Source organism: Podarcis cretensis, assembly GCF_951804945.1.
Source record: "Podarcis cretensis genome assembly, chromosome: 3".
Lineage (NCBI taxonomy): Eukaryota > Metazoa > Chordata > Lepidosauria > Squamata > Lacertidae > Podarcis > Podarcis cretensis.
In genome coordinates this window covers 117,667,633-117,689,869 of record NC_137172.1, presented here as the reverse complement: position 1 = coordinate 117,689,869, position 22,237 = coordinate 117,667,633, and the positions used below count along the sequence as shown (strand labels likewise).

General features: G+C 41.6%; 2 protein-coding genes across 2 annotated transcripts in view; both read right to left on the bottom strand.

The window, feature by feature from the left end:
- The window catches only part of LOC307212424 (serine/threonine-protein kinase Nek5-like), a 24,889-nt gene extending 2,652 nt beyond the window's left edge, over nucleotides 1-22,237 (bottom strand). Inside the window, exons 1-22 of the mRNA XM_079969784.1 lie at nucleotides 22,100-22,237; nucleotides 18,046-18,183; nucleotides 17,677-17,773; nucleotides 16,905-17,002; nucleotides 16,154-16,237; nucleotides 15,157-15,227; nucleotides 13,978-14,064; nucleotides 12,712-12,766; nucleotides 12,247-12,447; nucleotides 11,440-11,506; nucleotides 10,644-10,783; nucleotides 8,167-8,363; nucleotides 7,055-7,121; nucleotides 6,762-6,869; nucleotides 5,282-5,365; nucleotides 4,875-4,982; nucleotides 4,610-4,690; nucleotides 4,195-4,257; nucleotides 3,823-3,946; nucleotides 3,309-3,434; nucleotides 2,351-2,488; nucleotides 346-475 (exon numbers count right to left, since the gene is read on the bottom strand). Of these exons, the coding sequence (XP_079825910.1) occupies nucleotides 346-475; nucleotides 2,351-2,488; nucleotides 3,309-3,434; nucleotides 3,823-3,946; nucleotides 4,195-4,257; nucleotides 4,610-4,690; nucleotides 4,875-4,982; nucleotides 5,282-5,365; nucleotides 6,762-6,869; nucleotides 7,055-7,121; nucleotides 8,167-8,363; nucleotides 10,644-10,783; nucleotides 11,440-11,506; nucleotides 12,247-12,447; nucleotides 12,712-12,766; nucleotides 13,978-14,064; nucleotides 15,157-15,227; nucleotides 16,154-16,237; nucleotides 16,905-17,002; nucleotides 17,677-17,773; nucleotides 18,046-18,162 (2,243 nt within the window). The 5' untranslated portion in view covers nucleotides 18,163-18,183; nucleotides 22,100-22,237. The remainder of the gene's footprint in view (nucleotides 1-345; nucleotides 476-2,350; nucleotides 2,489-3,308; nucleotides 3,435-3,822; nucleotides 3,947-4,194; nucleotides 4,258-4,609; nucleotides 4,691-4,874; nucleotides 4,983-5,281; nucleotides 5,366-6,761; nucleotides 6,870-7,054; nucleotides 7,122-8,166; nucleotides 8,364-10,643; nucleotides 10,784-11,439; nucleotides 11,507-12,246; nucleotides 12,448-12,711; nucleotides 12,767-13,977; nucleotides 14,065-15,156; nucleotides 15,228-16,153; nucleotides 16,238-16,904; nucleotides 17,003-17,676; nucleotides 17,774-18,045; nucleotides 18,184-22,099) is intronic.
- LOC307212574 (fibrinogen-like protein 1) overlaps nucleotides 21,620-22,237 on the bottom strand; it is a 119,607-nt gene continuing 118,989 nt past the window's right edge. Inside the window, exon 10 of the transcript XR_013837032.1 lies at nucleotides 21,620-21,662. The gene's annotated coding sequence lies outside the window, so the exon portion shown is untranslated. The remainder of the gene's footprint in view (nucleotides 21,663-22,237) is intronic.

Here is a 22,237-nt window from a genome sequence, read left to right as displayed (position 1 = left end):
GTTAAGATTGAGAGCCAAGTATTCAGTTCTGGAGTTTTAGCTTCACCAAGCTTGCTAGTCAACCTATTTTTACTAAATTATCAGTTTGCCCACTGTCAGTACTTTATATTAAACATGAGCTAAAGTTTACACTTTAGACACCTTTCAAAACAAACAACATCCTAGTTTTTAGCAATTACACTAATTTATCTAGACAGAACTATGCTATTAAATTGGTGAGGTTCCTGATTCTCCCCTTTCTATACATTTGTCACAAATCTAAAGGTTTCAACAGTTCAAAAATACTGTTGCATAAGAGTCTTTTATGTTATGCTGATACTGTCAAAGAAGCAAAGGCCAACTTACGTATCATCGTCATCAGATCTTGGATCAAGCCTTTCTTCATCCACTTCAACAGCAGCATCCACTTCCGATTCAGAACTCGCTTCTGAATCAGCTTCATCATTTTTTGGAGTGCATGGGGTTACTGTCTCTTCTGAAGCAGAAAATGTTTTAGTTGGTTTTATTGTGTTTTAAAGATTGTAAGCCACTTTGAATTTACAGCAAGGAGCGTGTGTAAACCTACAGAGCAGGGTTGGCCAATGTGTCGCCATTTGGTTTATACCTGATGCTAATCTAATTTAAATATATGGGGCCAGTTCACATGAGGTAGTCCACAGAGAACTGCCTTCCAAATGTGGGGCTGCTTCCAAATTCACAATTTTGCATACCTTGCATAAAGACACTCTCTCTGTTTGTGTGAAGTGGTACTTCCAGGTGGGTTAGTGGACAAGTGGTCACTATTGCTAGCCTGATAGAGGTGGCCCCTTGCTCAGACCAAGGATTCGATGAAACCACCTTTTTTAATATGCAGGACACCAAACCTCATATAAGCTCGGTGAGGAATAATTCTGCTTGAAACACTGTGAATCGGGCCTTCTGCTGGAATTGAAAAATATATAAAACTCTACAGCAGGCTTCCTCAACCTCGGCCCTCCAGATGTTTTTGGCCTACAACTCCCATGATCCCTAACTAGCAGGACCAGTGGTCAGGGATGATGGGAATTGTATTCTCAAAACATCTGGAGGGCCGAGGTTTAGGAAGCCTGCTCTACCAGCTTTCTCATAAGGTTCTGGATAGGCATTATTAAGTTTGGAATTACTAGACGATCTTTCACATCGTTTCATTACCGTGAAGCTTCTTAACTTTCCAATTTATCCTGCAATTGATAATTGGTTGTATAAGATGTTTGGGCACAATTTTACTGTAGGCAACTGTGACGTGAACATATATGAGAGAGTGCTGGAAGGGGAAATAGTTAAATAGGTTGCACAGACAGGACCCGGGGGGTGGAGTCAGTGGGTCTATAAAACTAGTTGTGGGAGGAGTTCTGGAAGGAGTTCGTTGGGAGTTGTGGTGGGTAGTTGGTTGGATTTCGTAGGTTGGCTGGTTGGGAAAGGCAGTTGGTAACAGAGAGACAGGGCAGTGGGTTCTTGAGCGTGGGGAGGTAAAAGAGATAGAGAGAGGAAAATAAGACTAAGAAAGTAAAGAGCAACAACGTTTGGAATGCTGTAAAAGTTTTGTTTGTGTCTGAAATAAAATACACTCTTCTTTATTAATTGAAAAGCTGACTGAGACTGAAGTGATTTTACCAGGGAGGACCTGGTTGGTGGCAGCAGATTAGTGGTGTACGGGTCAATAGCCCGTGAGACGACTGGGGGCTCCGTATGAACGCCACAGCAACTTTCCCCATTTACTTCAAGCATACATGTTGCCTTTATATCGTGGTATGTTAAAAATAGCATGACTGATTGTTTTAAAACCATCCTCCTATTTTCTTTATGCTCAGTATTGTGTACTGAGCTATGAATATCACACAGATACTGTCTGTTTTAGGGCAGTTCAAGCTTCCACCCTCAACCTGTGTGCTTGTTGTGCGTAGGTTAAGTGCACTGATATATTCAGTAAGGTAAAAGGTAAAGGGACCCCTGACCATTAGGTCCAGTCGTGGCCGACTCTGGGGTTGCGGCACTCATCTCGCTTTATTGACCAAGGGAGCCGGTGTACAGTTTCCAGGTCATGTGGCCAGCATGACTAAGCCACTTCTGTCAAACCAGAGTGGTACCTATTTATCTACTTGCACTTTGACGTGCTTTCGAACTGCTAGGTTGGCAGGAGCAGGGACCGAGCAACGGGAGCTCACCCCGTCGCAGGGATTCGAACCACCGGCCTTCTGATCGGCAAGTCCTAGGCTCTGTGGTTTAACCCACAGCGCCACCCGCGTCCCTGATATATTCAGTAGCTGCACGCAATGTCAAATAAATCTCAGATATGACTATCAAGTAGCAAAATATGTAAGTAGCAACTTACTGTGTTCTTCGGCTTGGCACAAAGTGTCACTGGAGCATTCTGCTTCAGCTAGCATGTTCATCAGTGTCCCAGGTGATTCTTGGCTCCATTTTCTCCTGTTTTCAGGGAATTCTGGAGGCATCAAGCTAACCTGGCCCACTGAGAAATAATAATACATTAGTTCACTCACTCTGCATTAGCAAGGCTTTCATGGAAAACTAGCCCCACTGCATTTCACCTCCAAATGTCAAGAACTTTCAGCCTTCTGCTTCCTCTCTTGCTCCTGTACAGTGGTACCTCGGGTTACAGACGCTTCAGGTTACAGTCACTTCAGGTTACAGACTCCGCTAACCCAGAAATAGTACCTTGGGTTAAGAACTTTGCTTCAGGATGAGAACAGAAATCACGTGGCGGCGGCAGCGGGAGGCCCCATTAGCTAAAGTAGTGCTTCAGGTTAAGAACAATTTCAGGTTAAGAACGGACCTCCAGAACGAATTAAGTTCTTAACCCGAGGTACCACTGTAATCATAATTCATCCTTCTACAAAGGTGCATTCATTTGCCGACACTTTTGCTCAGGCAACAGCACTATGGAACATTTTTTCGAAAGACAAAATATTTGAAGGACAGGAAGATGATAGTTAAAAGTATTTCTAAACTAAGACAAAACAAATCTTAGGGGCCTCTGGTGGGTTAGGAGGTTCATGAACCATTTCAGAAAACAGCTGCATAGAAAACGTAGAATTAAAATAGCTCTGAGCAAGCACACTAGGCTAGGAATGGTCAGAAAACAGCCTGCTAATACTCTAGCTTAGCACCCACAAGTAATTTTTTTGGGTTGCCTCTCTTGCACTTTGGCAACTATGGAAATGATATTTCAGGTCACAGTAGAGCACCCTTCTGAAATACCCACTGTATTTCACATATAAAAGAACCAGGTGGAGTCAGTAACACTCAGAAAATACTTCCCAAGAGATTACCTGCTTCATCCATGGTAGTGGATGTAGAGGAAATATCTGCATTTTCTAGAAGATTCAGAAGAGTCTGTGGGACTGATGTTTGCCAGTGTTTTCTGTTTATTATGGCATCATCTTCATTGTCACCACCTAAGGGAAAGGAGATTACCTTCAATTGCTTTTAAATCTGAATGGATAAAAATCTGGTGTTAATTATGAGACACAAAGGTCCATTGGTTGATTTTTCAGCACATATATTGTAATGAAGTTATGCACGGAACCCATTCTTGTTATATACTGATTACATATTATCACTGGCCTAACAAAACTAAAACAAAAAAACTGAGCTGATCAGATGCATGGTGACAAGACAGTATCATTATATGCCCAACACAAAAACAAACAAAAGTTATACAAATAAGCTCTAAGAAATACAGGTTTACATAATATGAGCAACAGAAAGAACATGAAGGAATGTAACTGCAAATGAATAATGGGAACAGCACACCAAAAAGTCTAGCAGTTTAGAGAAGCACACCTGTTTCCCAACACTGTAGTTCTAGCAGTGCTTTGTCTATATAATCATCACAGATGTTTGTCAGTTTTTTCTTAAGGTTTTCTCCATCTTCAAAAGTTAGGGCTTCATTAAGTTTATCACATTCCTAAAATCAAAAGAAACAATGCACAATGAGAACTTACTCAATTCATGCACATAGGCCCACATGCAGCAGTAAACCATGGTCAAAAATAAATTACGGCTTTATGAATGAGGAGTGTGCTTCTCCATGGTATTCAATCACTTATATCGGCCTCTCTTTGAGCATAACAATCTATGAGGCTTAGCTTGGTTTTTTTCCAGGTAAATCGTTTTCTAGGCTAACCTGGTATAACATATAACAATAGCCCATACCTCTTTCTCTTTCTGGAAATCTGAAACACCATCTTTCAGATCAATCTGAAACTTTACACCTCCCTGAAGAAAATAAAAAAGAGTTACCAACTATCACAGATATACATTTTAAAGAATCCTCATGCCATCATCTGAAATACAGGCAGAGCATGATGACGCTGATTGTCATTTCTCCGGTCCAAGGGAAGGCAGCAATCCACTCATGTGCTTTCAGTTTTTCCTCTCTCTTCCCCAGTATGGGATTTTGTGGAAGAGTAGATTAGGAAAGAAGATAGGAAAAGACAGCATATATTTACCTGAAATGGCCATCACATGCATGATCATCACTGGCTGACATAGTCACCTGAAACCCCATTTTCAGAGCTACCAGTATACAAAGACCGGACAAAATGAAGAGAAGAATATTATCTTTAACCTTTGCTTTGTGTTTTCTTTCAAGGAATTTTTCCTCCTGCCAGTTATGTACTCCAATTTGTTTCAGGTTTTGCTCAAGATCCTTGTAAGACACACACACACACAAAAAAAAAAAAATTAACAGGCACAGTTACTTCCAGTCAAAAATGAAGTATGCTCATATTATATTTTGATAAAGCACAGTCAACCATGTTAAAAAACTGTGACCTTTTCCATTAATGTAAACATTTCAACTATCATATTGTACCATACATAGGTGCTAATACCTGAACTGGTTCATCTTGTCCTCCAGGAATAATATAATTATAAGTAGGTTGGTTCTCAGTCTTTCCCTGTTTCACAATATATGTTTTGTCCTTTATATTTTTATTCTCCTTTAAAACAAGAATATATTAAATTAAAAATCGAAAGAAATAGTGATACATGTGTAGAATTGCTTGTGCATGCAGTGAGAACTTTGAATCCTAAACACTATTTGCTCTCACACCCAAAACTCTTGTCAGTCCTATTGACCACTAAAGGGGCAGAATGGATTTCAACTGCTAAAATCCTCCCACTACAATAGTCTAAATAGAAGGATAAACAACCTCAGCATAATTACTATCAGTTTTCCACATCTTGGAAAGGGAGGTGTGAGAAAGCGCTAGTAAAGGTTTGGTGCAGTGAAATTTACCTCTAGAGATTCTGCTTTACGTCTAATTTCATTTACTTCACTGTGGTACTGCTGACGAATCTTCTGCAGCTGTTTCAGGTACTCCTGTTAAACATTACCAGATTTTTAAAAAATGCATACCCACAGGAAACTTTAGAAGCAACATGCTATATCAGTAACAGCATTAACAGCAAAATTTTATGCATGTCCATTCAGGAATTCCATTGTGTTCATGAGAGCTTATATGATGTGTAAAGGACTTTAGCAAATATCAGTACAGTATTTAAATATGTGTACACACACACACACAACTATGAAGATTTTAAGCTTTCTTAAACAGCAGCTTCCCAAGCATGATGGCACACTACTTTGGGAACTAAATGACCTTTCACTTGCATGAAGTGGTCTGCTCAATAATAATAATAAATTTATCTAAGTAGCTGCCAAACAGATAGATGGCATATTAAATAAACAAATGCCAAAGGCTTTGAGAACACCTAAAATAAGTAAAAGAGCAATCCAAACTCCAATCCAAACTCCTGGCAGCAACTCCTGGTAGCTGGGCTGGCTACCTTGGTCAGCCCAGCTCTGCCCCTTCTCCACCCTCTCCGTTCCCAAAATGTCCCATATTGGGGGCTTTAGGCCAGCTTCTGCCAGTGAGAATGCTGCCATTAGTAGCTTCAGACCACATGTAGTTTAAGCAGGTGTGGCTGGGAGCTCTGTAATGGCAGCTTGACACACCTGGGCAAGCTGAGCAGAGGAGGCACCTCATCCAACCCCCCTCCCCCAGCACGGTGGATCACAGATATGGATTGCTCTACCCCACACAAGACCCCAAAAGCTAAGACTAGAAGACATAGCACTAGTTCTAAGCAATCCACCATTAATTGCCCAGTGCTGATGGCTCCAGAATGTATAACTACTTCTGCCCTAACCAATAGGGTAGTGCTTAAAGGCAACACCGCCTATATTCCCATCCTAAAAAGAACGCCTGTACTATGGTTTTGCAGTAGCAGATTTACATGGATCAATGTGAATCCTATGGGACGCGGGTGGCGCTGTGGGTTAAACCACAGAGCCTAGGACTTGCCAATCAGAAGGTTGGCGGTTCGAATCCCCGCGACAGGGTGAGCTCCCGTTGCTCGGTCCCTGCTCCTGCTCACCTAGCAGTTCAAAAGCACGTCAAAGTGGAAGTAGATTAATAGGTACCACTCCGGCGGGAAGGTAAATGGTGTTTCCGTGTGCTGCTCTGGTTCGCCAGAAGTTGCTTAGTCATGCTGGCCACATGACCCGGAAGCTGTACACTGGCTCCCTCGGCCAATAAAGTGAGATGAGCACCACAACCCCAGAGTCGGTCACGACTGGGCCTAATGGTCAGGGGTCCCTTTACCTTTACCTTTATGTGAATCCTGCCCCCAGGATTCACATAAAGACTCGATGATTCCTATTACAGTTTCCTTGACCCATAGCCCAAGGGAGCACTAACATTGCTCTTTCTTACCTGTTCTTTCATTTTATTTTTTTGAGCAAAGGCTCTCAACTGCTCTTCCTTCATCTCCTGATTCTGCATTTGAAAATACTGCCTGTCAGCAGAAGATGGGCGCAATCCCTATATGCAAAATAATGGAAACATACAAAATGTAAACATTTCTGAACCCACCCCACTGAATGGAAAAGTAAAATGTAGTTCGAGGATTTTTTCATGGTAGTGCATTTTTAAATATCACTCTATTTGCCCTTCCATTGCTTAGCGGTTTCGGTTTGTTATTCTATCTTATTGGGGAAAATGCTTACAAGTTGCTTCTCTACTTTTATCTTGTATTGCTGGGCATTGTATCGTCTCTGAAGATATTCTGCAGGCCTGGAAGAAACAGGAACATCAGCGAAATTCTGAAGCTGGATTCCAAGTTTCATTAGCAAACTGTACTGAATACAAAAACTATAGATTAAAAGCTTAAATTGGAAGTCTAACCTTTTCACACAGATTCTCTATATTTCAGTCATAAATGGTCTAGCAATCCCATACTCTCCCCACCTGAAGCTGAATAATCATCAACCACATACATGCCCACAGGATCAATTCCATCTGAGGGACGGGCACTGTTATAGGTGACACATTTTGTTTTGCAGTTGTAATAAATTTATCTTTTAGCATCTTAGCACTCATATTTTGAAACTCCATGTCTACTGATACCAGATAGGCACTGTACAGTGGTACCTCGGGTTAAGTACTTAATTCGTTCCGGAGGTCCGTTCTTAACCTGAAACTGTTCTTAACCTGAAGCACCACTTTAGCTAATGGGGCCTCCTGCTGCTGCCGTGCCGCTGGAGCACGATTTCTGTTCTCATCCTGAAGCAAAGTTCTTAACCTGAAGCATTATTTCTGGGTTAGCGGAGTCTGTAACCTGAAGCATATGTAACCTGAAGCATATGCAACCTGAGGTACCACTGTACTTTTTTCGGCACCTGCTAAAAACATTTTTGTTTAGCCAAGTCTAGACTAGTGGGTGCTGTTATGTGTTTTAATCTGGTTTTGGCTTGTTGCTGTTTTTTTTTTTAATGTTTTAAATATTTTTGTAACTTTTTAAAACTGATTGTGTTGTTTTTATTCTTTTTGCCAACCGCTTTGAAATTTTACTACGATTGAATGTTATATAAATGTTATGCAATAAATAAAATAAATGTTGCTACCACAACATACATTGCAGACAAACCTGCTCATATTCAGTATCACTTCAGAATTTCAAATTTGAACATGAGCTTGAAATCAATGGGCTTTAGTTTACCTAATTTAGTGTGGGATCAAACTGAAAGCAAGCAAGCAAACAAAATCTTGCCAATCCTTACACAGTCAAGAATACACATGTCAAAATCATGAGATATATTCAAGACAAAAAAAACCCTACCAGTGAGGTGGTGGTGGTGGTGGTTTTTGTCCTTTCTGCTTATAATACTCTTCCAATCTTTCGCTGATACAAGGATCATCACCCTGCTCAAAGGGCCTTTTCTGCAAGTTTTCAAGTTTCATATAGTAATGGCCATAGTGCCCCCTCATTCTGGCAGCTTCTGATTTCCCACACATCTTCAACCGAGGACCCCAGGGCTGGAAACATCATACATATTAAAATGATGAAGGCAAGAAATCCACTGACTCTGAAGTTATCCTTTTGCTAAATCATATTGTTAAAGCACATCACTTCCTGGGCCTAGTGATTAGCACCCAATGGTATACTTTTCCACACTCTCCAACATTTCTCTGAAGAAAATAGGACGTCCTATTCCATAATAATAATTTCACTATTTATACCCCAGCCATCTGACTGGGTTGCCCCAGTCACTCTGGGCGGCTTCCAACATATATAAAAACATAACATTAAACATTTAAAAAACTTCCGCATACAGGGCTGCCTTCAGATGGCTCAGGGATCATATAACTCCATACCCTTCAACGTTTCTCTGATGAAAATAGGGATGTCCTAAAGAAAAACAGGACATTCCGAATCAAATCAGAAACTAGGACAACTTCTGTAAATCCGGGACTGTCCCTGGAAAACAAGGGCACTTGGAGGGGCTGCCATTCTTGAAATTAAAGAAGTTTGGTCCTGATCAGTGTCTGGACACAAGACCACTAAGAACTTCATTCACGATTCAACCTTTCTGATGAGAATCAGGGTATAAACATAAAATAGCAAGCATGTTCCATTTCTCATTCTTCTGCTTGTGCTGCACCTTATGCTTTCTCTTTTTCCCCCAAATTTTTTTTATTCATTTTATAACACAAATAAAGAACACAAACAGAAAAAGAAACAATACAAACAAATTCTTGTCCTTATTTTTCTAAACATTGTTAAGTGGGCTTCCCCAAGTCCCACCTATCTGATTTTCATTTTACTTCATCTTTAGCAGTTTACATATATCATAGTTTCTAGCCATCTTTTTTTTTTTAATCACACTTAAAATAACTTCACGTTTTATCGCTTACCAATAATATTATTTTAAAATACACTATCTTCTACTTCTACCCTACAGCCTATATCCACTTCCAAAGCTATTCTAAGACTTAAATACTAACATAGTTTTTCAAATATTCCTTAAACTTCTTCCAGTCTTCTTTCACCGTCTCTTCTCTCTGGTCTCGGAGTCTCCCGGTCAGTTCGGCAAGTTCCATATAGTCCAGCACCTTATGCTTTCTCTGTGCACACAGCATTCTGCTAAACAATATTTATGACTCCTATCAATTCATCTCATGTGAACCCATTAACTCCTTTGGCCTGCAGATGGGCTAAACAACTGAACACCACAAGTGCCTAATCATTCTCTCTACCCCTCTGGTGCAATCTCATTAGGCACCCATGCCTTCCTCTTGACCTAACTTGCAAAGTGTGGCTTGCACATCCCTTTAAAGAGCCACAGACTTAAGATCAAACTAGATACAGAACATAGCTTTGAATCTGCTACTTAGTTTTCTTTTAATAAAAAGGTGAGAATCCTAACAACAGCTAAGAGGGACCATTATATAGATTAGGGCCTCAGAATTGCTTTTCGATTTTTAAAAAATACAAGGGCAGAATAAGGAAAAGAATTCCAGAATCAGATTCAAAGACACATATAACCTCACATCTAGTTTGACCTTAATTTGCCTATTTTTCAAACACTGTTAAATTAGTCGGTACAGGAATAATAGACCTGTGGCCTTCCTGATGGTGTTAGACTCCAGCTCCCATCAGCCCCAGCCAGCATGACCAATATTTAGGGATAATGGGTACTGGAGTTCAGCAACACCTGGAGGGTCACTCATCCCTGAATAAGTGCCATCTACTGGGTGGCGCTGTGGGTTAAACCACAGAGCCTAGGACTTGCCGATCAGAAGGTCAGCGGTTCGAATCCCCACGACAGGGTAAGCTCCCTGCTCCTGCCAACCTAGCAGTTCGAAAGCACGTCAAAGTCCAAGTAGATAAATAGGTACCGCTCCGGCGGGAAGGTAAACAGCGTTTCTGTGTGCTGCTCTGGTTTGCCAGAAGCGGCTTAGTCATGCTGGCCACATAACCCAGAAGCTGTACGCCGGCTCCCTCGGCCAATAAAGCGAGATCAGCACCACAACCCCAGAGTCGGTCACCACTGGACCTTTACCTTTACTGCTGCAAAGTGAAAGCACATGACAAATAAAGAACTCTATTAAATAATTACTGTACTTTTCCATCTATAAGATGTCCCCATGTATAAGACACCCCCTCTTTTGGGGGACTCAAATGGGGGGGAGATGTATCCGTGTATAAGACACCCCCTAATTTTTGACATTATTTTTAAGGGGAAAAACTTCTTATACATGGGAAAATATGGTAATTACCAAGAGAACTTTAATTACTATTATTATTATTATTACCTGATTAATAGGATCCTGAGGCCTTGAAGGAGCTTTCCATTCGTTTTCATACATTATTTCTTGTTTTCTGGGAAGCATCTCCAGCTTGATTTTGGGTGAATGACGATCATGGATTCTTGATTTCTGAACTTCAGGAGCTCCTTTGATAATTCAATTAAATAAGGTTTTCATAATTATTTCCAGTATCATACTCCTATGCCCCTCCCCTTCAAAACCCCAGAATGACCAGCAGCATACACTGAGTTGGGAATCCTGTTTGGCACCAAATGTGCAGTTCGGCTCCAATTAAATATGCTCCAAAATGTGAGCACTCAGGTAATGAGAATTACTCCTATTCTGTCAGCTTATGCAGGCAATTAAGAATGCATACTACCACAGTAGTTAACTGATTTTATCTTTTTATATGGCTTTTATTTTATGGTTTTATGTAGTTGTTCTGAACCACTTTGATACGTTGTTTATTAATTAGTGTTATATACATATTTCTATAAATACATATTTAAAATACCTGTTGATCCTACTTCTTACTTACAGCCCCAGCAGAATGGGGCCACCACCTCAAAAGCACAACTCTTAAACTAAAGCCCTATTCAGTAACACGCATCTGCTCAATAGTTTTGATGCCACCGTGTCCCCAAGGGGAAGGAACATGCATATTCATTATACAGCATCTTCACTGAAATTTGACTAATTATCTCAGTACCAATACCCATTTAAAACAAATTTTTCTCTCTCTCTCTCTTAAGCATTATGCTTTCATTTATATATATGTACATATAAACCTTAGTGAGCTTGCCTGATGGCAGTGAATCTAGTGACCGTTTTCTGTGAATGACGGTGTGGCTGAATTCTTCCTCCATGATCTAAAAGCAAATATAACAGATTACACACACATGCATATCTATCTATCTATCTATGCTACATCTTTGCTAAGTGGTGATTCACTAGTGTCCCAATGCACCCAAAGCTGCTTGCTCATTCTGATAATTCAAGGCAAGAGGGAACAAACATCTTGCCTTTATCTAAAAGAGTGTCTTCCTCAATATCAACTATTTTGGGGGCCTACAATCAGCAGGGAATGACCTGTTGTTGGTGGTGGTGGTGCTGCTGGGTGCTGCCCAGTTGGCACTACCCCATGACAGGCCCTTTTCGGTGGTGGTTCCCCCTTTGTTTAATGTCCTCCTTGGTGAGGTGTTTCTTTCTCTCTCGTTATTAACTTTCAGAACGCATTCAGAAACATTTCTGTTCACCTGGGCATTTGATGGCTCAGAGATAACATTCCCAGCAACTATTTAAAAATGTTCTTCATTGTTTGGAAATATATTTTTATTTTTAATCACCCTGTTTTACCACTTTGATGTTTGCCATGCTCGGCTCCTTTAATAAATTCAATTAATAAATACATTTTCCTGCGGAAAGCAAGCATTAGCAGCAATTGATGTCAGACAATCCCACTCCTCGAATGTAAATTCTACACATTCACCTTAAATGTGACTACCATGTGCAAAGTGAAAAGAGACAGAAGGGGGAAAGGAGTGTGAAAATTACCAGGGAAGGGTTTTCTCATTTGTTTGGATTTTCTACAGCCAAAGCAGACACTCACCTCAGGGGGCAGAAAATTCTTTATTTGCTTCTCCAAAAAGGGCTTTTTCAAAATGGAGTTGATAGAAGGGCGATCTCTTGGAGATGTTTTAAACAGCTGGGATACTAATGTTCTTAGTTCATATGAATACTTCATAGATACTGGTGTGAAATAGCCTCTGCAGATCTTCAGCACAAGTTGAGGCAAACTCTTGCCTTCAAACTGAAATATTAAAATACAGCCATAAGTAGTAGCTGCCAAGTTTAAATAAAAATGTTGAGTCAGCATCTTTTCTGGGGAAAATATCACCATGTGGCCAAGGAAAACCCCCTCAGGTCTATAATATCCTTCCTAGGCTGTCCAAGATTTAGAAGCATTGAAAGTTACAATTCTAACTGCTGCCTTTGAAAAGTTCCACTTGAAACATTTTCATTCTTAGTAAATATTATATTAAACAACTTACAAATAGTCTGCTAATGTACTTACAGGGTGCTTTAAAGTACAGAGTTCATATAATACACAGCCAAGGGACCATATGTCTCTGTAAAAGAAAGAAATCACAGCATGGGGTGGGGAAAAGTTGTAAAACAAGAATATCCATCTCAACTCTGCAGTCAATAAACTAATTCATACTGTTCGTTGAAAAACAAATACAATTCACAAAATATATAGTCACATCCTAGGTTCCAAATTAAGAAGCTTTCTTAATAATAAGGATGGAGATATAAAGGATGACAGAGAATAAAAGAGAAATAGAACAGTTAAGCTTCTTGTGGCGATCACACAGGGCCCCCGGACATTTCACGATCTATTGACCCTGTGCCACTACTGCGGTTGCTTTCTTCGCTGCCACCACCCCGCTTCTCACGGGGACACACGGAGTCCAGACAGTTATTAACATTAACAAATAATCAAGTTTATTTTTAAATGCAGGAACAAGCGTATGGTTTCAGTTTATTTTTCTCTTGACAGTTTCTTAATCTTAGTTCCTAACAACTCCAAACTGATTATTCCAACTATCTATCTGACTCTACCTACAAATTCCTCTCACTCTCTCACAATACAACTCTACCAACCCACACCTAAACCTCCCTCTTCCTTCTTCAACTCCCAAACCTCAACCTCAACTCCCAAACCTCAACTAACTTTTATTCCCCCCTTGCATTCTCACTGGCCAATCACATCACACCTATTTTAACCCTTTCCTTATGACCCATCCTAGGAGGCAAACGCCACATTTCTAAATACATAGTCAACCTCAGAGAGAGAGAGAGAGAGAGAGAGAGAGAGAGAGAGAGAAGTCTCAGTATTACTTGCAATATGTAAGGATCACCCATGATGTTCAGTAGATGTCATGTTTTCATGAAGATTAATGCCTATTGGGGTGGTAAGAGGATCCTTCAATCACATGAGCTTGGCAAACTTCTAAGAGCAAAGGCTTATCATATTTGGGACATGGCATGTCCAACATGTAAGCAAGGAGTGCCTGGGGAGACAGGCCATTGGAAGGCAGAAGCAAAGCCTACAATTAAGAGATTTACTATCCACTCCTGAAAAAAGGCCTCCTTATGGGGCAATTCCAATTGTCTAGTAGGAGGATGGAAAAGGTATGGTGCTATCACAGAATCACAGAGCTGGAAGGATCACCTAGTCCCATCTTTTTTTGCCCAACATGGGGCTTAGAACCATGTCAACACTGAATTCCTCCCATGATGTGGTTGAAATATGTGCGTTAGAAATATTCAGACTCACGTTTTGTTGTTATACGGCTTGTTCTCACAGATTTCAGGTGACAAGTAATATGGTGTTCCTACACAGGTCCGAGCAAATTCCATGGTACTAAAGGAAAACAACGTGAAAAAATAATGCTTTTGACCAGTAAGTTTGTTATATTTAGGGAAATTGGGGTGGGGGAAGCAACTATACATACCTACATCAATTCATCATTTGGGGACTCCAGAAACAAATTGGAACACTACTTATACATTTCAATATGTAACAGAAAATCTGTATTCCAACTAACAGTGACATAGGAAACCTCAAATAAACCAGGATCAAAAGATGTGATTTAAGATCAGTTTGCTTAATAATCTGTTAGACTAAACCATTGTTTCCCTAGTTTAGATATACAGTGGTGCCCCGCAAGACGAATGCTTCGCAAGACGGAAAACCCGCTAGACGAAAGGGTTTTCCGTTTTGGAGGTGCTTCGCAAAACGAATTTCCTATGGGCTTGCTTCACAAGACGAAAATGTCTTGCGAGTTCCTGCGGGTTTTTTTTCCTCCCCCCCCCTTTTCTAAGCAGCTAAGCCGCTTATCAGCTGATCCGCTAAGCCGCTAAACAGCTGATCCGCTAAGCCGCTTAACAGCTGATCCGCTAAGCCGCTTATCAGCTGATCTGCTAAGCCGCTAAGCCGCTTATCAGCTGATCCGCTAAGCCCCTAAGCCGCTAATAGTGCTAATCCGCTAATGGGCTTGCTTCGCAAGACGAAAAAACCGCAAGACGAAGAGACTCGCGGAACGGATTCTTTTCGTCTTGCGAGGCACCACTGTAAGAGAAAACTGGAGTTTATTCAAAACTGAAATTGGAAGCTTTTAATTTGCTTCCCTCATTTATTTATTTTTTACATTTATATACCACCTTTATCTTCCAAGGAACCGTGGTGAACATGGTTATCGTCTTCAAATAAATGGTGCTTGATACAACCTCTTCTCTTCATTTATTGTAAACCACTTTGAGGTTTTTTACAATCAAGTGGTGTATGCATTTTATGAATAAAAATACAGTAAGGATAAATCGTTGTTTAGAGTTAGCGTCAGAATAAGCCAGTCTACATCCCACTCTCTAAACATTTCACTATCTAAAACAAAGTAATCCTTTTCAGACATAGCACGGAAAGAACAATATTGAGAGTCCATAAAATAATGCTTACTTGCTCAGCATTCTCGCAATCCCAAAGTCTCCAAGTTTTGCTATCACTCCATTATTGCTGAGAAAAATGTTCTGCAATCCATAAAAGTGATGATTTATATACCGCTTAATCACAGCTGACTCTAAGCAGCGTACAAGGAATGTAATAGTATGAAAAATAACAATTGTTTAAAACTGCAAGATCAGAATTTGGTTAAAATGCTGCTGAAATAAAGGCTTCAGTAGGCACTGGAAGTTCAACAAGGAGGGTGTTTATCAGACCTCAGCTGGAAGGGAGTTCCATAAAAATGGAATCCACAATACTTTATACAGTGGTGCCCCGCAAGACGAATGCCTCGCAAGACGGAAAACTCGCTAGGCGAAAGGGTTTTCCGTTTTGGAGGTGCTTCGCAAAATGAATTTCCTATGGGCTTGCTTGCAAGACGAAAATGTCTTGCGAGTTCCTGCGGGTTTTTTTCCCTCCCCCCCCTTTTTCTAAGCCGCTAAGCCGCTTATCCGCTAAGCCGCTAAAAGCCGCTAAGCCGCTAATAGCGCTAATCCGCCAATGGGCTTGCTTCGCAAGACGAAAAAACCATTAGACGAAGAGACTCGAGGAACGGATTCTTTTCGTCTTGTGAGGCACCACTGTAAGTCAAAACTTGGCAGCCAATGCAGTCAGCCTGGAGCGGTGTTATATGCTCACACTGTTTTGCACCAGTGAGCAATCTGGCTGCTGAATTCTGCAGCAGCTGAAGTTTCTTAAGTATCTTCAGAGGCAGCCTCATGTGTAATGTGCTGCAGTAGTCTAACCTAGAGTTTACCAGAGCATAGACAACAGGTGTTAGGCTATTCCTATCCAGAGAGGGGCACAGCTAGGCCACCAGTTGAAGCTGATGGAAGGTGCGCTGTGCCGCTGCAGTCATCTGAGCCTCAAGTGACAGCAATGGATCCCTGTCCAAGAACAGTTGTAGTTGACATACCAACCACAACTGGGAAAAGGCACTCCCCCTTTGACTTACCTGTGCTTTTACATCTCTGTGCAGAATCTTCCTGTCATGTATATGCTTCAGTCCTAAGGAGATTTGCACAAACCAACTCAAGATCTATAGGCAAAGATAAAATGTGAATACCCCATAAACCACCACCACTAATTTCTACTGAGGGGCAGGGGACTTCCTTTAAAAGGTAGATATGCCAGTAAAAAATGATGAATTTAATATTGTATACAGTAGATATCAGAAAAAAATAAGATATACATCTCTTCGTCAAAAAGCAGGAAATAGGGATTCCAACCTCACTCTTAACATATAACCTGGACACAACTATCTATTCTACAAGGTCAGAACATACATTTAGACATTTAGACATCTAGCTAATAGAATATCTGGAATTAGAGTCAAACAACTTCCTAACCACTCACTCTGAGTAGCAGGCACACTTCACATTCTCTGTAGTTTTCAGAAAGCCCAGTCCACGACAGGTCCATCTGTTCCAGTGCCCTCAACTTCAATCCAAAATTTGCACCCAGGACCTCAGTTTGAGGCCAGCTTTTAAAGCAGAGCAGGGAACCTGTGGTTCTCTGGATGTCGTTGGATCTCCCTCTCATCCCTGATCACTCTGCCGGAGGCACAAATTATTATGGCACTAATGACTTGGTAAATAAAAGAAAACGAAAGGCAGGGTGCCAATCTCCTCCTTGTCCTTTTTTCTGTGATAAATAACTGAATGGAAGAATGTAAAGAAAGGCAGCTCTTCAAAATGCAAACTTACCTTGTCCTCATCAAATAACACTCCACGCTGCAAAATTATCCTCTTCATAAGGTCACCTCCATCACAATACTCCATAATAATATATAACTTATTTTTCTCTGTAATAAAAGGCTTATGAACAAACTTTGTATTTACAAATACAGCAATTAACAGCTTTCATGGCAACTGGTATAGCAAACCTAACCAAATCAGTGTGTGTTTTTTTTAAAAATCTTGCCACCATCACTATTTCAAAAAATACTTAAAGTCATTTAAAGTTTAATGTTTGTACTTCCTTCTATGAGCAGTGCAGTCAGGTAATCTGTCTTGGAATAGTGATTTCAAACTAAAGACCCCAAATTCTCAGACTCACAACACCAAGACACATATTCCATGTCAAACAGATTAAGATCTGGCTATCTCCAATATACAGTACTGATATTACAGATTTCCCACCTCTTGACCCCCACCCTACACTAGGTATACACAGCATTAGGGTAACTAGAAGCAAAGGAAATATGTAGTGATCCTGTGTCTTTCAAGCATGTGCAAGGAGCAACTGTTCATGGTTCTGCATGAAAAGCTAAACCACCCAAAATTAAAGGCACAAATGGTCCACTGTGAGATTGTTAATTTTCCACCACTGGGATGGAAATAATTTATTTAAATACCTTCCAAATACCCCTCTTCTACACAACTATTAAAGATACACAATCCCTGTCCTCTTTTGTATCTGCTCACCCTGAGAGGTTTTTTTAAACAAACAAACAAACAAAGCCATAGAAAATGAGACCTTGAAAGGCAGTGTAGAAAGCTACTATATTAGGATGCTTCATCTTGGACAGAACAGCGACTTCTTCCTGAGAGGATTCTTTTTCTTTTCTTGGCATCTAAATTGATTGAGAAACAAGGAAGGAGAAGCATGTGATTATTACTGTCACTTTCCCAGATGAAATTTAGAGACTTTATTTATACAGTATTGAATATTTAAATATCTACTTTTTTGTTTTGAACACACATATACATAAAGATGGGTAAATATAAAACCATTCCAAAACTATATCCAATTCCCTATGTCATGAATCATGAGTGTAGATGATGTACGTAACATCACTCTAAAAGGTAAGCGCATTTGGAACAGGTGGGAGGAGAGATTATTTACCTTTGTTAAATTGATCTCCTTGATAACACATGGTTGATTGTTATCCTTTCCTTTAGCCAAGAATACTTTGCCAAAAGATCCTTCTCCAATCATTTTAATCACTTCATACTCATCCATGTTGTGGATTTAGAGAAATGTCTGTAAAACAAAAATGTTTAAGTGATAGATACTTAATACAGTGGTACCTCGGTTTACGAACTTAATCCGTTGCGGAAGTCTGTTCTTAAACCAAAACAGTTCTTAAACTGAGGTGCGGTTTCTCTAATGAGGCCTCCTGCCGCCGGTCCCCTTCCACCGTTCGGATTCTGTTCTTAGACCGAGGTAAAGCTCACAAACCGAGACACTACTTCCGGTTTTGCAGAGTTCGTAAACCGAATGGTTTCAGAAGTTTGTCCCACAAAGATTAAAAAATGTTGATTAGGTACAATCCAAAACATTAAGAGGATATTCACACACCTACTCCATTAGAAGTGAAACGATGAGACTTATAGATTTGGGGAGAATTGCCTTTATTAAAGATTGATTATCATCACAATGACTGTGGGAGCTACACCCATTGCATATGTGAAAGAAATATACTTCTGATTCACAAATGGCATGCAGAAGAACTCTCCTCATCCTGTCTGTTGTGAAACACACACACATCCTGTATTCCAGCCTTTGCCAAACTGGTGTTTGGGACTAAAACTCTAGCTGTAGTCCAAAACATCTGGAGGGCACCAAGTTGGCAAAAGGCTGCTCTACTCCATACAATAGTTAATTAAACTGGAGTAAAATGAAAAGATGCTGGAGGAGACTCTTGAGAGTCCCATGGACTGCAAGAAGATCAAACCTCTCCATTCTGAAGGAAATCAGCCCTGAGTGCTCACTGGAAGGACAGATTGTGAAGCTGAGGCTCCAGTACTTTGGCCACCTCATGAGAAGAGAAGACTCCCTGGAGAAGACCCTGATGTTGGGAAAGATGGAGGGCACAAGGAGAAGGGGGCGACAGAGGACGAGATGGTTGGATAGTGTTTTCGAGGTTACCAGCATGAGTCTGACCAAGCTGCGGGGGGCAGTGGAGGACAGGAGTGCCTGGCGTTCTCTGGTCCATGGGGTCACGAAGAGTCGGACACGACTAAACGACAACAAAATGAAAAGAGCATGGTGCTGCTTGTGGTCCCAGGGTAGAGTACTGACATGTTCTGTTTTTAGATAGAACACTCTTCTGTTTAAAGGCTTCCTCTAATTCAGTGTTTCCCAAACTTGGGACATCAGCTGTTTGTGGACTACAAGCCCCATCTTCCCTAGCTAGCAAGACCAGTGGGCAGGGATGATGGGAACTGTAGTCCAAAACCAGCTGGAGACCCAAGTTTGAGAAACACTGCTCTAATTCGAAGGACAGTCTGGTTTAAAGATAAAAGGTAAAGGCACCCCCTGACCATTAGGTCCAGTCGTGGCCGACTCTGGGGTTGCGGCGCTCATCTCGCTTTATTGGCTGAGGGAGCCGGCGTACAGCTTCCGGGTCATGTGGCCAGCATGACTAAGCCGCTTCTGGCGAACCAGAGCAGCACACGGAAACGCCGTTTACCTTCCCGCCAGATTTATCTACTTGCACTTTGACGTGCTTTCGAACTGCTAGGTTGGCAGGAGCAGGGACCGAGCAACGGGAGCTCACCCCGTCATGGGGATTCGAACCGCCAACCTTCTGATCAGCAAGCCCTAGGCTCTGTGGTTTAACCCACAGCACATCTCTAAAAACAGACAGCTAGAGTCCTGAAGTTGCACCTGAACAGCAGATTGGTCAGATACTTCCAAACAATGGTGAGCTGTATTTTATTTCTGTTTCAATTACAGCAATTATTTCTACCATACATATTATTGTGTGCCCACAAATGATAGGCAAACTGGCATCCTATTTCTTTGATGATGCATTCATTTTTCTTTGGGTCAGTGTGTAAGTGGACACTCTATAACCCACAGCACAGGTTTGCAGTCACCTTGCTGAAATGGATGGGAAGCACAGCCTTCAATTCCACGAAGTGGAAAAGGCTGGATATAAAAATGTACTAAATAACACATCTAATAAAAATGTGCAGAAACAATTAAGTTTTACTCAGAGCAGACCTGCTGAAATAGGCCTGAGTTAGTCATGTTCATTCATTTCAACAAATCTACTCCTGAGTAAAAAATAGTTTGATGACCACCCCAGGGAGAACAAAGATCCATTCGCCACACGAGTCATTCAAGATCCCCTGCACCCCCCAAAATTGATGCATTATTCTCAAATAATAGGCCACTTGGTAGCATGAACACACTTTTTCATGCAGCAGTTCTCAAAGTGGGAATGTGCACCTCTGGATGTGACAATGATTATCAGCAGTGCTTTTTTTCTGGGGGGACGCAAACCCCTAACCATTTTGTGAATCTAAATGTGGCCTCATTGAGGTGCAGTACTTCAATATGAGTAGGAAAAGGAGGTAAAGGTAAAGGTAAAGGTACCCCTGCCCGTACGGGCCAGTCTTGACAGACTCTGGGGTTGTGCGCCCATCTCACTTAAGAGGCCAGGGGCCAGCGCTGTCCGGAGACACTTCCGGGTCACGTGGCCAGCGTGACATCGCAGCTCTGGCGAGCCAGAGCCGCACACGGAAACGCCGTTTACCTTCCCGCTGGTAAGCGGTCCCTATTTATCTACTTGCACCCGGAGGTGCTTTCGAACTGCTAGGTTGGCAGGCGCTGGGACCGAGCAGCGGGAGCGCACCCCGCCACAGGGATTCGAACCGCCGACCTTTCGATCGGCAAGCCCTAGGCGCTGAGGCTTTAACCCACAGCGCCACCTGCGTCCCAGGAAAATGAGAGTACCCCTAAACTTTTTTTTTCTAGGGGAAAAAATGCACTGGTTATCAGACTTTGAGAAGCTGATCTCCCTGGATAGTTAAAATAACGAAACGAGTTCCAACAGGGTTTTGAATAACTGTGCGATCAGTTTCGTGACCGCTTCAAATTTTTCACTGTGCTCCTTTCTCTACCTTAGCCCTTCACCCGTTGATCTCCGGGGCGGTTCGCAGCACAAAAAAAGGCAAGATTAAAAAACACAAAATGCATAATGGAAACGAAGCATACAGTGGTACCTCAGGTTAAGTACTTCATTCGTTCCGGAGGTCCGCTCTTAACCTGAAACTGCTCTTAACCTGAAGCACTACTTTAGCTAATGGGGCCTCCTGCTGCTGCTGGAGAACGATTTCTGTTCTCATCCTGAAGCAAAGTTCTTTTTTTAAAAAAAAAAAAAGAAAAGAAAGATATTTATTAGAATTTCCAATTTAATACAAAAAACCAACAAAAAACAAAAATGCACAAAAAATAACAAAAATACAAAAACACACAATTAAAAAACAAAACAAATATAATTTCCATTACTTATTTCCATTCCCTTGTTTCCCATACCTCCTCTCACCTCCCCCTTTTGTATTCCAGTTCAAATTCTTAACTCAACAAATCCTTATTGTAACTTATTTTAACTTGTTGCTCAAAAAAGTTCTTAACCCGAGGTACTATTTCTGGGTGAGGGGAGTCTGTAACCTGAAGCGTCTGTAACCTGAAGCGTATGTAACCTGAAGCGTATGTAACCTGAGGTACCACTGTATTGAAGGGGACAGGTTAGGTTACCCAAAAACCTGTGTAGTCACCTCCCCCCTCCCCACCCAAGCAGGCCTCCAGACTTTCAAATTACTTTCTTTGAGGATTCAGATAAAGCAATTTAAAAGTCTTGAGGCCTGCTTGGGGGGTGACTACACAGGTTTTTGGGTAACCTAACCTGTCCCCTTCAGTGTTTCCCAACCTTGTGCCTCCAGCTGTTTTTGAACTACAACTCCCATCATCCCTGACTAGCAAGACCAGTGGCAAGGGATGATGGGAATTGTAGTCCAAAAACAGCTGGAGAATAGGGTAGCGACGAGCAATGGGGACCAAGAAGGCAGTGCACCCCCCACCCCCACCCCCCACGACGTCGCTGCTTTAACGGAAAGAGGGTGGCGGTTGAGGCGGCGGCCGCGGCCGTTTTCCACGCGCGGGTTACCCGGGGAGCCGGCTTCCGAGTGGGCACCTAGGGGGTTGTCTCCAAAGCGGGGCGCCCGGAGGCCATGGGGTGGGCGGTGGGGATAAGCGCGTCCCTCCTCGCTGGTTGAAGGGAGCAGGCCCTCTCCTCCTCCTCCGC